Below are 15,130 nucleotides of genomic sequence, written 5' to 3'. Positions count from 1 at the left end.
CGTCAAATCCCGAAAGTCTTGCCGAGTGTGGAGAGCCACTAAAGTCAAAACGATCCTCCTCGAATCGATAAAATCCTGTTCTTGCCATGCTCTGTCCAATGGCACTAACTCCATAACCACTGCAAATGTTTCTGGCTGCCTACGCTGCTGTCACCCCTCTATTGAACTCGTGCAGAAGACTACATCAGAAATGTTCCAATTTCTCCACTTAGAACTCCATTTTCTAGTGCCTACGCATCCACTCACTATCTCCAAATGAGAGAATGTAAACTCAAATAGCAATGGTGAACTACAAGTAAAAAATGACAGTCAATAAATAAACCCCTTGCAACAGCAAAACCAGCATGCAAGACAAAAACACTATGAACTTATGCAGCAACCTAATATATGACCTTCTGTGAGATATGCAAGAAGCAGAAATATTGTTGTTCTCTTTGCTAATGATGTATCTTGTAAGGGAACATTTTTTTGCATATATTTTTTCATACAATTTCTGTTCAACAGTAGTGTGATTTGCATCTCCAGAGAAAATGCGGATAGTTTCTAGCAGTAACCAGATGAAATATGTTTTTGAAAGTGCGTAGAAGCACGGAAGTGGGTGTAAATGTTTATAACATACACTGCACACACACACACACACACACACACACACACACACACACACAGACAGAGAGAGAGAGAGGGGGGGAGGGAGAGGGAGAGAGAGAGAGAGAGGGAGAGAGAGAGAGAGAGAGAGAGAGACGCTCTGTGACAAACAGAGTTGCTCTCTGTTGGCAGTAAAGAGATGTCTTAAGTGAGTAAAGAGAAGTCTTAAGCTATCTTTCTACATAATTGCCTGCCATTCAAATTGAAGCTCTTTTTGTCCCGTAGCACAAGTTTTTCAATACCGCCTCAGCAGAAATTTGCCATCTGTGTTGCAACCACTAGTTTATACTGGCACGCAGTTCGGCATCAGTATCGAAATGTTATGTAGCAAACCACGTCTTCATTGCTTGGATGAGATGGTAGTCACTTAGTCCCAAATCTGGCCTGTGTGGTTGATGATCAAATAATTCCCATCCAAAACCCAATACCAGCTCTCAGATACGATTGGCTGTATGTACGTGGACATGTGTTATTTGGGGCGCCACGGGATGGGAGGGCCACCTAACTTTTGCGCTATTTTTTCCCGATGCTCGTTTTGTATTGCCCACCTTAACTCTTTCAGTTCTGAGTTAATTGTTGTGCACATTCAAGGAAATCAATGAGAATCACTCCCTTACAGTCCCAAAACACAGTACCCGTGATCTTTCTTGCTGGCAGTGTTTGCAAAAACGTCCTTGGTTTCTTAAGAGAATTTGTGTGTGCCCATTTCAATGATGCCTTTTTGTTTCACAATTGACACACTTCACGTAAGTCTCATCCCCAGTTGTGATACGATCGATAACTTTGTTACAATTTTTCTCATAATCTACATCTACATTTACACTCCGCAAGCCACCCAATGGTGTGTGGCGGAGGGCACTTTATGTGCAACTGTCATTACCTCCCTTTCATGTTCCAGTCACGTACGGTTCGCAGGAAGAACGACTGCCGGAAAGCCTCCGTGCGAGCTCGAATCTCTCTAATTTTACATTCGTAATCTTTGAGGGAGGCCAGTGTTGCAGCCTATTTGTTCCTTGTGGTCTTCCATTAGGGTCCTGGAAGTTCACCTAGCACAAAATTTGTGGTAACCAAGCTCCTCCGCCACAATTTTGTGCACCAAACTTGGTGAAATTTGAGGAAAATTTTGCGAAATTTCTGTAATCACAGAATGATGATTTTCACAAATTTTGTCATAGATTTTCATCACCAGCTTTTCAGTCACAAAGCTAGGCCTGCCACTACGGTCCTCATCGTGAACACAGGTACGGCCATTTTTAAAATTAATGCACACTTGCCTCACTCGATTTTCTGTACACACTGCAAATGTCACTATAAATTTCAATCGGTTTGTAGTTTCTTGCTGACAAAAATCTAACAACAGATAGCACCTCACAAGTGGTGGAATTTTCTATTGCGGGGCATTTTAACATGTCACAGAAAGCAAAGTGGCAGAGACAGACAATATGCTACCACTGCTGGATGCCTACTGAGTGTAGGAACATTATTGCACCAAGACGGTGGCCGTAGTCTCACCCACTGCCACAAAAGACGAAAGCGTGTTACTTTCTGGAAAGCTGTCACATTTTTAAACTAGTGGGAATGGTTAGCAATGCAAAAAAAGCATTTCTAACAAAGACTTTATCACTGCATGTAAAGAAGAAAAAGAAAACATGATGCTGGCTGAGGGAACAATTGAAATTGACAGATAAATACACCCATGAGAATCTGTTAAAGGAAAAATTACACTTAGAACCTGCTGATTACCAACTTTTATTTATTTCATTTACTGTCAATGAACATATTCGTGATAGCCCAAAACTAAACATCTGGTGTGGACTAATGCACGACAGTATTGTTGGAGTGTTCTTATTTGCAGAACAAACGGCGAATGGGTCAGTGTATCTAGACATGTTGGAGCAGTTTGTGTACCCTCAGATACAAGACTTGCAACTCAACATCATTTTTCAACAAGATGGAGCTTTGCCGCATCGGTCAACGACTGTTCGCAAGTTTCTGGATAGGAAATTTCCCAATCGTCAGATCGGACATGGAGGACCCATTGACTGGCCACCACATTCACCCGACATTACGCCGCTTGATTTATTCATGTGGGGATTCGTGAAGGACCGCATGTATGCGACCAAAGTGGACAATTTTCCTATATTGCGACATCGTATCACTAATGCGATTGCAATGATAACAGAGGAAATGTTACAAAGAACTTGACAAGAAATTGAATATAGACTCGATATTCTTCGTGCTACAACTGGTTCACATGTAGAGGTGTATTGATGATAAATAAATTCTTTGAGATGCTCTACAATGTGGTACATTTTTCATTGTCGTATATACTATGGTTTTTTTCCTGGGTCTTTGAAATCAGGGAGGTTTGAGTGGGACACCCTGTATTGTCCAAAAAAACAGACGGCTGAGCCACAAAACCACTGATTCATCTATGCAAAGATTCTTGTCTGGAATATAATCATTGCTCATGATGCTGTTGAAATGGTCCAAAACTGTACTAATTTTGGATTGCAATGAGTTGTCTGAGAAGTGTAGAAATCTCAATAGCCACTGAAGTATGTTACTACTCATAACAGACCTCCAGAACATAACCCTGTAAAAACGACTTTTACTCCACTAATGTTCCATTGATGGAAAACAGTAAAGACCCATGAGCAACAGCAACCCCAGCAGTACTTTCCGTTTCTATGACATCTGCAGCTCGAAGCCTGGTCGATTTTCTCCTCCCATGTTTTTCAGCTCCCTGGCTCGCTTATAGATTTATTTGTTCACATAACGACTTTAGGAACCCTTTGTGGAGCGGGTGGGCGAGCGGGTGTACACGAATATTGGTGGATCTTGAGGAATGTCACTCCACTCTTCACTGTTATTTGTAGTACCTGACACTGGACCAATCTGCTTATCTTCTTCATTGTATTCACTGCATCTGAATCCTAACCTGTACGCTCACATGAAGAGGGTTCATACAGACTTCCACCATCCGAGAATTCATTCATAAACACGTCCCATTCCAATTCGTTCATGTCAGCCAGCTCTTCAAGTTTTACATGACTCAGTTTCCTCCTATTACTAGCCATTTTATGAGAAAAACTGAACAAAGATAATGATAAATGTCAGTGAAACACCTACAACGAAGACTGAACACTACTGACGTAGCTACAACAAAAGACGCAGCTCGTGTCGTCGAACAAGCTTCAAAATATGTGAGCCGGTGACCGATTGTTGACAACGAGTTATCTAGCAGTTGGTGTCTGAGCTGAACTTCCAAGCTCCGTATGCCAACTGTGAGATAACTCACAGGCTCATTTTTCAAAAAAAAAAAAAAAAAAAAAAAAAAAAAAAAAAAAAAAAAAAAAGGCTTCGATGATACAGACGAATGAGATGACAAATCGAACTGCGTAAACCACTTAACGTGACTTCTGGGCCAGTTAACTCATTTTGGCTGTGGCAGTCAATGTGTTAAATTCATAAGCTCTCTGCAGTGTCTCATGAAGTGAGAGCATGTGAAACTACTAATGGTGACCCACCAGCCAGGTGGGGGCATAAAGCTTGGTGGCTCCCTTAGAAGCATTCGAAAAGTGTAGGCTATGTGCCAACATCGGGCTTCACCCCCCCTACCTTCCCTTCATCCTTAACGACACTGACCCAACACTACACTGCACTAGCAATCATCTCATTCATCTGTATGACACACCTGACAATTCAATAGGTTGGAGGAAGGGAAATTACTTCCATTAAGATTTTGCCTTGAACGACAACGCAAGTTTCCTCCATCATTTCAGCTTTATAACAAAAGTATGTAACCCCCACCCCCCTCACAACTTACTATCATTTGCTGAGAACTTCATTTCAATATCTTGAACTGTTAACAAAATATTAGGTATAATAATTATTTTAATTATAATTAATTTAATATTCTTTTACTGTGTTTAAAATTAATTTATATGTTATAATGCAATTTAATTATACTTGGAACGCTCCTCAGAGCCAATAAACATAATAAACATTTAATTATTTCCTGCAAAAACAAAAACAATCAATCTGGTGATGAAAAATGCTGCTGATATAGGGGCGTCTAATTTTGTACATAAATTCTGCCACCACACTTTAGTGCATATCTTCTCAGTTACCTGTCTTTAAACTATGCTCAACATGTACAAAAGTCAGTAGTCTAATGGATTGCAGATGCTATACGAAATTTCCAGAACAGCACTTACTTGGAAGTCGCCCTCGCAGGGGTGGTGTACGCGAGGTAGGCCTCCCCGTTGAACATGGGTGTGCGCACGCTCACCTCCCGCTCGCACCTCGGTCCCGTGCGTCCGAACGGGCAGAAACATATAAGGCCCCTCTCGTCATCCACGTGGCACCGTCCCGGTCCGCAAGCGTCTGTCGGAAACGGAGCCCGTTCAATTCACTGCTTACAGTTCCTTGTCTTCGTGTTATGATTTCTGTGTCAGCTAAAAGCTGGATTCAAATTTATCTTCGGTGTTTATTCTCCTTCTTCCCAAAAGCATTATGAGTTACCTGAAATTACCTACACCTGAAAACTGTTTTTGTGACTGCTTTTTACAGTTTCATGCAAACATCTGTTGCAGTCTCCAGTCTGAAGATTGGTTTAATGCAGCTCTGTACACTAGTCTATACTGTACAGGTCTCTTCTTCTCTATGCGTAACTACTGCAATCCACTTGAACTTGAACAAGCCTCGGTCTCCCTCTACAATTCTTAGCTCCCTGCACTTCCCTCCATTACCAAATTACTAATTCCTCAAAGCCTCAGAATGTGTCCTATGAATTGACCCCCTTTGTTAATCAAGTTGTGCTGCAAAAGTTTTTCCTCACCAATTCAATCCAGTACGTTTTCATTAGTTATCTTATTTACCCACCTGATCTTCCTTCAAAAGCTTCTATTCTCTTCTCAACTGTCCACATTTCACTGCCACACAATGCTACACTTTGGATAAATATCACCAGTAAAAACTGTTCCCAAAATTGAAATTTATTTTTGCAGTTAAAAAATTTTTCTTTATCAAAAACACCATTTTCGCTATTGCCACGTTACATTTCATATTCTCTCTGCCTCAGCCATCCTCTGTTATTTTACTGTCCAAATAGCAAAATTCATCCACTATTACTAGTGCCTCATTTACAAATCTAGTTCTGTCTGCAACATGCGATTCAATTTGACAGCATTCCATTAACCCTGTTTTACTTTTGTTGATGTTCATCTTATAGCTTCTCTTCAAGACAATATTTATTCTGTCCAACTGTTTTTCCAGTTCTCTTGTTGCCTCACAGAATTACAAGGTCACCAGTAAACATTGAACTTTTTACATCTTGAACATTAATTCCCAGTCCAAATCTCTTCTTGGGTTCTTATATCGCTTGTTGAATAACACTGGGGACATGCTACAACCCAGTCTCACTTCCTTCCCAACTAATGCTAAGCAACATCAGTTTGGGCAATGAATATAAATACCACACCAGTTCAAAAAGTTTTGAGACTAGATTAATAAAAAACTGAGAAAAATTAAGATGATGCTTTTAAATGCTTCAAGTGTTCTAAAAGGGTCATTCAATAATTAAAGAGACAAATTGACCTGGAGAGAAAAAAAAAAAAAAGCTTCTTTTTACAAAACAATACTTTTCAACATAGTACCCTTGAACATTTATGCACTTGTTCCAATGGGCTACAAGCTTTTTTATTCTGGCTGCAAAGAACTCTTTATCTTGATGTTTGAACCAATTTCCCACAAACTTTTTTCATATCCTCGTCGTCCCGGAACCTCTTCCTACATAATGCCTCCTTCAGTGCACCAAGCAAATGGAAATCACTAGGTGCTAAATCAGGACTGTACGGGGGATGAGTCAGTACCTCCCAGTCCATTTTGTCGGTTGTTTCATGGGTCGGTTGAGCAATACGAGGATGTGGATTGTCTTGCTCAAGAATCACACCTCTCTTCTCATATCCAAGACGTCTCTCTCTCATGGCTGGCTTCACCTTGTTTAAAAGCAAATCCGAGTAGTATTGGCTGCTCATTGTATGCTGCTCTTCGAGATAATCACAAAGAATTGGACATTCAGCATCCCAAAACACCATCGACATGACTTGCCCTGCTGATGCTCGGGTTTTGAATTTTTTGTTGACAGGTGAGTTGGTGTGCTTCCACTCCATGCTTTGTCTTTTTGATTCTGGCTCATAGTAGTGAATCCAAGTTTCATCACATGTTACAATTTTGTCGAGGAAGTGCTCACCTTCTCTTTCATAAGGTTCCTTCAGCTCTGTGCACACTCTCAACCTCGTTTCCTTGTGTACCGTGTCAACTCCTTTGGGACCCATCTAGTACATGTTTTGGGTACACCAGATTATTGCAGATAATGTTATGAACTTCACCAGTACTTTCAGTACTAACTTGAACCTTATCAACTATCGTTTCCACAGTCACACGGCGGTCGGCACGAATAATGTCAACAATTCGACCTTCAAGTGAGGGAGTTGAAACTGCAACTGGTCAGCCAGAACGGTGTTCGTCAGTCACTGAGTTGGAATCATTTTCGAACTGCATTACTCACTTGTAAAAATTTGATGATTCATACAACCTTCACCATCTTGAAATGTATTTTTGAGGTTATAAACAAAACAATGTTGATACATCAGCTGATCAGGGCTCATCCCAGTGATGCCAACTTAAAAGCCACAATAGTATCAAGCTTACCCTACTAACAATTTTTCCCCAGGCCAATTTGTCTTTTTAATTATTGAATGACCCTCGTACATAGACACCCCCCCCCCCCCCCCCCTGCTTGAGTGCAATGCACAGAACATGCATACAAGAATAGGAAACAATCAGAAAAGCCCTTCGTTGGGATGTTGTTCAATTCATGTGTCACAATGGCTCGAATGTCAGTTATGTCGAAAGTGTTGACCGTTGACCATGTGCATTTCTGCACTTTTGTCACTTTATCACAGATTCATACTTATAATAACACCAAGTCACGGTATCCATCATGATTTTTTTTCAGGAAAGAATTGTCAGTATTTTGCATCTTATTCATGTTGCAGCAGATATCCACGTGACATTGTTTTTGTTTGGGAGTCAAGGTGTGGGGAAAAAAATATGCACACACTTTTCTCTCCTTCAAAACATTCTGCAGAATGTCTCAAATAATCAGTTTAGAGATATTGCTCTATTGCACGTCCACTACTTAACAGTCTGTTCACAACTGACTTGGCTGAATACGCAGCTGTTGTCTCCAGGTCTCAGTTCAAGTTATCGTCACAGTTACTGCGCTGATCACACTTATACACCAGGAATAAAATCAGTTTCGGAACATTTTGGTCAGACGCTGCACGCAGAAAATAAAAATCTGTTTCAATGATATTGTGTACAGTTACTTAAAAATTACTCAGAGCTCCATGAAATCAATAACTGGACTTAAGAAGAAGAAGAAAACTTATGAGGCACCCAGTCAAACAGGTCACTAACCTCACACCCTGACGGTGTAACACCACATAATTACAAGATCGTCCCAAACAAATTGAGCCTTACCAGGGTAGCAGGCCTCGCCGTAGCGGTCACAGAGGGTCCCGGAGAATCCGGGTGTGCAGAGGCAGGTGAAGCCGCGTGGCGAGTCGGCCGCCTCCTGGCAGACGCCGCCATTGCTGCAGGGCGAGTGGCTGCAGGCGTCGCACGCCGTCACGCCCTCGCTCTCGATCGCCTCCCGCATCAGGTCGACGGGCTGGCTGGCGGCACTTAGCACCAGCCGGCTGACACAGCCTGTTAACACCATTCCTCTCTCAAGCTGCTGCTGCCATTAATGACTGATAGGGAACAGCAAAACTGTGATTTGTCTCACAGTATTCACAATTATTTCTGTGTACGTTGAGAGGAGTACAAGTTGTTACGACACTTTCAAAAACTGGCAATTCTGCAACACAGATATTCTCAAACTCGGCTCACTCTATTTACCCTTCCGATACAGGAGGCCGTAGATAGACATACCGTATTTACTCGAATCTAAGCCGCACTCGAATCTAAGCCGCACCCGAAAAATGAGACTCGAAATCGAGGGAAAAAAATTTTTCCGAATCTAAGCCGCACCCTTCCTTTTTCACGTGCTTCGTCTAGTTTGAATTCACTGCTTATTTTTCTTTGATCTGATAAGTGTCGTTCTCTTTGTTATAGGTGTTTACGTCACTTTAAACTGAAAATGCATTATTGTACTGTGTCATGCATTGTTTGTCGCATTCTGATAATGAGTGTTTATGGCCTGTCGCCGCTCGCAGCATGGCTTGCTTTTGTGCACGCTACCGCGACTTACAATTTTAAAATAAAGAGAGGAATCATCTCATTAGCGAAACAATGGCAAAAGACTGCTATTTGTTGTTACTTACACGGCTACTTTCTTTGATAATGATCAACAAGAACCAAATAATAGACTGTGTATGATAGAAGATGTTCTGAATGACAGTTTAGCGACAATTTTTCTCCGTTTGAAAATCTTTGTAGACACCTCTTTAGTACATTACATTCTGCACAGAAATTAGAGTCATCTTAGATTTAAAAATCTAGTCAATTGCCATGCTTCATTTCTGACTGTTTCACTATTAGGCATACGAATATAAACATGACATGATATGTATATTCTTCTGCATTTACTGTTGTCTCACTCTAGTTTTGTAGTTTATTAGGCAGACAGGATTAAATGAGATAGCAGCAAACATGAAACAAATACATGGCAAAATGTTTATATTCGAATTATTCTTATGGTGAAGAGAATAATGCATGTGATTTACAATTCATAAAAGTTCCTATTAGCAAGCATCTCTTCTCACAGATAGGAAAAAATTCAGAACGTAGAGTTGTCCATATTGACAAACATCCCAAACAGTCTTTCCAGTCGAATTTTCGTAGTACATTGAAATGCTGCTACATTCGAAGATGAACAATACGGAATTTGTATTTACTTTGTTGGATAATGTATGAAAATGCAGCAGTCGAAACTTGGGGCGGCGAAAAAAGCTTGTCTTCCACCTTTCTCTTTTTTTTAAATTTATTTACTGACGCAGAGGTTTTGGCGCCAGTATTTATCTTTGTGCCTGCAAAGCATGCCTGTGTAGCGCTACATATATTCGACGACAGAAGTTAGTTGTGGCGGCACCTACCAAATTTTTCAGAACTTCCGCTTACTTTGCACTCGATTATAAGCTGCAGGTGGTTTTTTGGATTTAAAAAAAAAAAAAAAAAAAAAAAAAAACCAACAACAACAACAACAACAACAACAACAACAATGTGCATTTAATGCGATATAATTTTCAACCACACTGCTATCTTTACTTTCTGGACAACATAAGGTAAATATTTGTTCATAAAACATATTTAAGTCTTGTTTTCCCAACTAATTTGGAAATAATTACAAAATGTTATTTTGTTTCTGTTTCATGTTGAACAAGAGCAACACAGCTTTGTATACCTCTTAAGGAGTGGAATGTGCTGCACCTGTCAGAGTATCACATTTATGAGACGACCAGCAACTGCAAGAACGTGATGCCATTTTGTTCTTATTGCCTGTGATCATTACTTGAAACACTGGAATCGAAAAACAAAGACAAAGAGTAATGAAAATTACTCGATTACCGATGCTGTATTAATGAGCTGCAATGTGTCTCTTGTCATGAAAGGTTGCTTGTCACAGGGTTTACTGTGGCTCACAAGAGCAATTTACAATTGCATCTTTAATTCTTCAAAAGTGAAAGAAACACATTCATTTGTGAAACGTGAAAAGCGATTTTGCAGGAAAAGTTTATTTTGTTGGATTAACCACTTTTTTTGAGCAGTAATAATGGAAATAATGAAATTTTAAAAAGCCACAAACCCAAAGACTAGACACTAAAGTTATTCGAAGGCTAATTACGGAAATACCCTGGAATATAGAATATTGACAAAGATCCAAATATTATAAGATTTATTAAAAAGAATGCAGAAATGATGTACTTATGTTGAGTCTACCAAGAATTAACAAAAAAAAAAATTGTCAAGTTCAAGAATACCTCAGGCATTGATAACCACTACTGAATGCTATAACAACAGAGTAAACAACAAATTAATCAACCCTTTTGTGTTTGCTCCCTCCCCCGTGACCTGGGCCACAGTATGTTTCCGAGTGGTGAAGTAAGATTTACTGGCTCATTTTCAGTTTCAGTGGAAGAAGGCACCTCGAACTTGTCAGTTAGGGGGTCGGGTGTAACACAACTTGGGTTCTCCCTGGTCTGTGTCTCCAGTAAATGGCACGTAGTCCTACCACTGACACATCACTCAACAGTCAAGTGGAGGAGAAGTGACAGACGCTGTACTTCTCGTCGAGGAGACACTGTCGAGTATTTGCAAAAGGTACTCGGCCTGTTTGTATGTTGGACGGTAGTAAATGATGTGGAACACTTCTACACTTACCCTTGAAGCCCTTGGCGAAGCCACTCTGGCTGCTGATCTGGCGGTAGTCGGGCACGCCGCCGATGAACAGGGGCTCCTTCAGGTCCAGTCCTTGGAACAGACCCGTCGTCTCGCCTGTAACTGCTTCCCGGTTGTCGACGTACAGCGAACCTGAAACACGACGACTCCGGTGTGACACAATTTCCTATAATTCACTGCTCGTAACATTCAGAGAACCGTACAGAGTTCTCGATTGATACCTGACTGATTATTTCTGACTGAAATATTTTTGTTTCCTGGACTTAAATTTTCAGGTATTAAATTTTGTTCTGATGTAATGTAACATACTATCTTCATCTATGCACAGCCTCAATACCTTCTTTATCTTCCATCTGCTTCACTTAGCCCTCCTCCGCCCAATGTACCCCCTTCGTGGATACTGACCTCCACCTCCTCAATAGCTCCGTCGGAGCCTCTGCCGTATCGAGCCCGTTAACTTTTGCTCAGACAGCTGCCGTCCCGAGTTGACTGGCTTGCCAATACTGGATGTCAGCTTTGAACCACAACGTAATGATGTTGTGGCACGTAACATCAGATACTCACAAAAATTTGGAAAATAGAACACTGACAATGTATGTTATATGACTGTACCGTGATTTTAATATAGCTTATCATGACAGACAAATATGTAGAGTATACCCGAGGTCTAAGTGAGATTGGAAGATGTGAAACAAATACTAACAAAGAGATAGAGGGGCTGGCCAGTACTTACCTCAGCTCAGTACAGCCGATAGATACACATAAAACAGAACCGAAAATTTACGTTCCTAGCTTTCGGAACAAATGTTCCTTCATCGGGGAGGAGAGAGGGGAAAGAAAGGGAAGAAGGGAAAGTGGATTCAGTTACTCACAACCCAGGTTATGAAGCAACAGGGAAAGGAAAATAGGGAGGGTAGCAAGGATGGAGGCATGGTTGTCAGAGGGAAGCCAAAGATATTCTACTGTAAGTACTGTGCCAGCTTCAAACCAAAGAGGATGCATACAGAAGTAAAGAGGTATATAGTATAAAGATAAACACAACTATGTAGGATGAAAAGATGCGTGAATGGCTAAAGAGGAAAGGGAAAGAGGATAAGACTGAAGAGTAAATGGGAGTGAGGTTGTTTAACGTAGGTTCAGTCCAGGGGGATGGCGGGATGAAAGGATGTGTTGGAGTGCAAGTTCCCATCTCCGCAGTTCAGAGGGACTGGTGTTGGGTGGGAGAAGCCAAATGGCACATACAGTGTAGCAGGTTCCTAGGTCCCTAGAATTATGCTGGAGGGCATGCTCCGCTACTGGGTATTGGGCATCTCCTAGGCGGACAGTTCGTCTGTGTCCGTTCCTGCGCTCAGCTAGTTTAGTTGTCATCTTTCCAATCTAAAGGGCTGTGCAGTGCAGGCATGTCAGCTGATAAATGACATGTGTAGTTTCACACGGGGGCCTGCCTCGAATTGTGTATGTTTTACCAGTAGTGGGGCTGGAGTAGGTGGTTGTGGGGGGATGCACGGGGCAGGTTTTGCAGCGGGATCGGTTACAGGGGTAGGAACCGCTGGGTAGAGAAGGTAGTCTGGGAATATTGTAGGGTTTAACAAGGATGTTACGGAGGTTAGGGGGGCGACGAAAGGCAACTCTGGGTGGTGTGGGGAGAATTTTGTCAAGGGATGATCACCATTGAGATTGGAAGATGACAGTTTGGTTGTCAACTGGAAACTCTGATGAATATGATGTCGTGACAATAACTGTAATTTCTGTTACGGTGCATATATTGCACATACTGGATTTAAATGAGTCATTATGTCTGCCATTTTGACTGTTGTCATTCAAATATGATGGGCAGTTTAAATCAAACTCCTATCCATTCCACAAGAAAAAGTGCCATCTTGTATTGCCTGGCCAATCATGGATAGTGTATCAGCAGTGACAAGCAGTTGTTTCTTCTAAATGCTGAAAGCGTTATTAAGGCCTTCACAAAAGATATTATCCTGCAGACTTACTCTGCAAACAGAGTAAGCCCATTAAATCCTATTATGCCCCTGGTCCTACAACTACTGCCAGGGAACAAATGCAAAAAGAGCACCCCCTCCTAACCCAATACCATCTCGGACTGGAATAACTTGATTGTATCATTTTCCAGGGCTTCGAGTGCTTACCATTGCATCCAGAAATGAGTAACAGCCTACCCACAATCATATTCTGTCCCACACTCAATCTATACAATATCTGAATCCACCTTTATGCCACAACTACTCACATCTACTTGCCACACACGGATGTTTCCTTGCAAGATACTCAGGTCGAGACCTCTCTGATACGTACAACTGGCACATCCTGAAATACACTAAGCAGTACACTAAACTGACACAAGATCTAAATCTGAGTGGCCAGACACATATTTGAATCCAGGCACCCCCAAATATGAGTCGTGTCTTAACTGCAGCACCCTCTTTACTCAGCCAGGAGCTGTTGCAATATCATTCTTACCCTCAACTCTTTCATACACGTCTCTACTAGCTGAGATAAACAGAAGAGGCATGCAGAGAGCTGTACTCACCGCGCTTCTTGTCCCGGACGATGCGCACGGTGTGCCACTCTCCCAGCCGGATGCGGTCACGGGACGTTATCACTGCAGGGCCAGATCCGACGTTGAAGCGGAACTCGACTCGACCGTCTACCAGACCCAGCGAGATGAAGTCGCCCTCGTCCCCTGACTTCTCTCCGTTGTACAGAATCATACCTGCAGAACAGATGGTCATTTTCGAAGTCAGAAAAAATTTCTAGTACAAGGAATGGTTGTGTCATGTCAGTATTATTGTTATATTAACAAAACAAAACTCCAAAACTAATACACTATTTCAAAGTAACAAATTATTACTCTATAATCAGTCTCCACGGTACACAGCACAATATCCAGAACAACACCCACAATCATTTATCACTAAATCCCAATTGTGTCTACATAAAACTAGTAATTATTTTGAAGCACCTGGATGCATCAATTGTTCTTTTATCGGATGTGCCTGGAACAACAAAAATGTTTGTTTCTGTCATTCAACAGATAGTTTACATTAGCAAACTGTATAATGTTCAATTATTATCATAGGAAATGTACTACTGTAATTGTTCTAAAATGAACAATGTGTAAGACATATTTCATTTCAATAAATTGAACTTCTGATTGATGGAAGTAGTTTTTAATGTGACATCAAACACTGTCATGATTTTTATCTCCCCTCTGGTAATCACCTTTGTAAGAAATACAACTGCAAAATTTAGCTGCCAATATGAACTGAAAGTTATTCAGAATATTAATGGTGGATGACAATTTTAGTACAGTAAAAGATGGTTAAATTTGCATCTGCGTGCTACGAATTTTTTCACTACGGCTTCTTTTCAAGGTTGCTACTGCCTTTTTTTTTTAAATAAAAGGGTACTTGCAGTGTGTCATATCAGCTAGAATTTTGACAGTGTACTTCTTCCATTGTATTCTTCCTGTATAAAAAAAATTCAGGGCAGAGGTTTTATATATTACATTAGACAATTCCCTTGTAAGTTAACACAGTCAGTACACTCTTCCATTCAAGACTGAAACTGGCTACTACAGCCACATGTTAACACACAATCAGGCAAACTAGTAGCGACCTCCCCCCCTACCCTCTCAACTAACTGCATTAACAGTTCTTGTATCTGAAACTGGCTAAGACCAGATGTATGTCATTCTAGCCAGTGCAACAGCTGATGACTCACCGTCTGGAGAATCTGGTCTGAAGGAGACGGACACGTCAAAGCCGACGTAAGCCTGCGACAGCGTCGGCAGCTTCGTGTACGCGTTGGGCTCCTGTGAGAAGTACGGCACCACGCCCGTCACTACCAGTACCTTCGGGATGTCCATCCGCAAGTTGCCGTTGTCCGCCGTGCAAGTGTACGTGCCCGCATCGCGGCCCGTCACCTCTCGGATCTGAAGCCACTCCTGCAAAAATATGAAACGGTAACCAAATGACGAATCTGAAAATTAAAT

At 41.3% G+C, this 15,130-nt stretch overlaps 1 protein-coding gene across 1 annotated transcript in view; it reads right to left on the bottom strand.

Moving 5' to 3' along the window:
• Positions 1 to 15,130, bottom strand: part of LOC126213609 (basement membrane-specific heparan sulfate proteoglycan core protein-like) — an 843,204-nt gene that overhangs the window by 39,082 nt on the left and 788,992 nt on the right. Inside the window, exons 70-74 of the mRNA XM_049941462.1 lie at positions 14,860 to 15,082; positions 13,667 to 13,849; positions 11,098 to 11,247; positions 8,197 to 8,424; positions 4,866 to 5,034 (exon numbers count right to left, since the gene is read on the bottom strand). Of these exons, the coding sequence (XP_049797419.1) occupies positions 4,866 to 5,034; positions 8,197 to 8,424; positions 11,098 to 11,247; positions 13,667 to 13,849; positions 14,860 to 15,082 (953 nt within the window). The remainder of the gene's footprint in view (positions 1 to 4,865; positions 5,035 to 8,196; positions 8,425 to 11,097; positions 11,248 to 13,666; positions 13,850 to 14,859; positions 15,083 to 15,130) is intronic.

Source organism: Schistocerca nitens, chromosome 11, assembly GCF_023898315.1.
Source record: "Schistocerca nitens isolate TAMUIC-IGC-003100 chromosome 11, iqSchNite1.1, whole genome shotgun sequence".
NCBI classification, from domain to species: domain Eukaryota; kingdom Metazoa; phylum Arthropoda; class Insecta; order Orthoptera; family Acrididae; genus Schistocerca; species Schistocerca nitens.
Note: the sequence above shows the minus strand (reverse complement) of the source record. Positions and strands in the feature narration are given on the sequence as shown.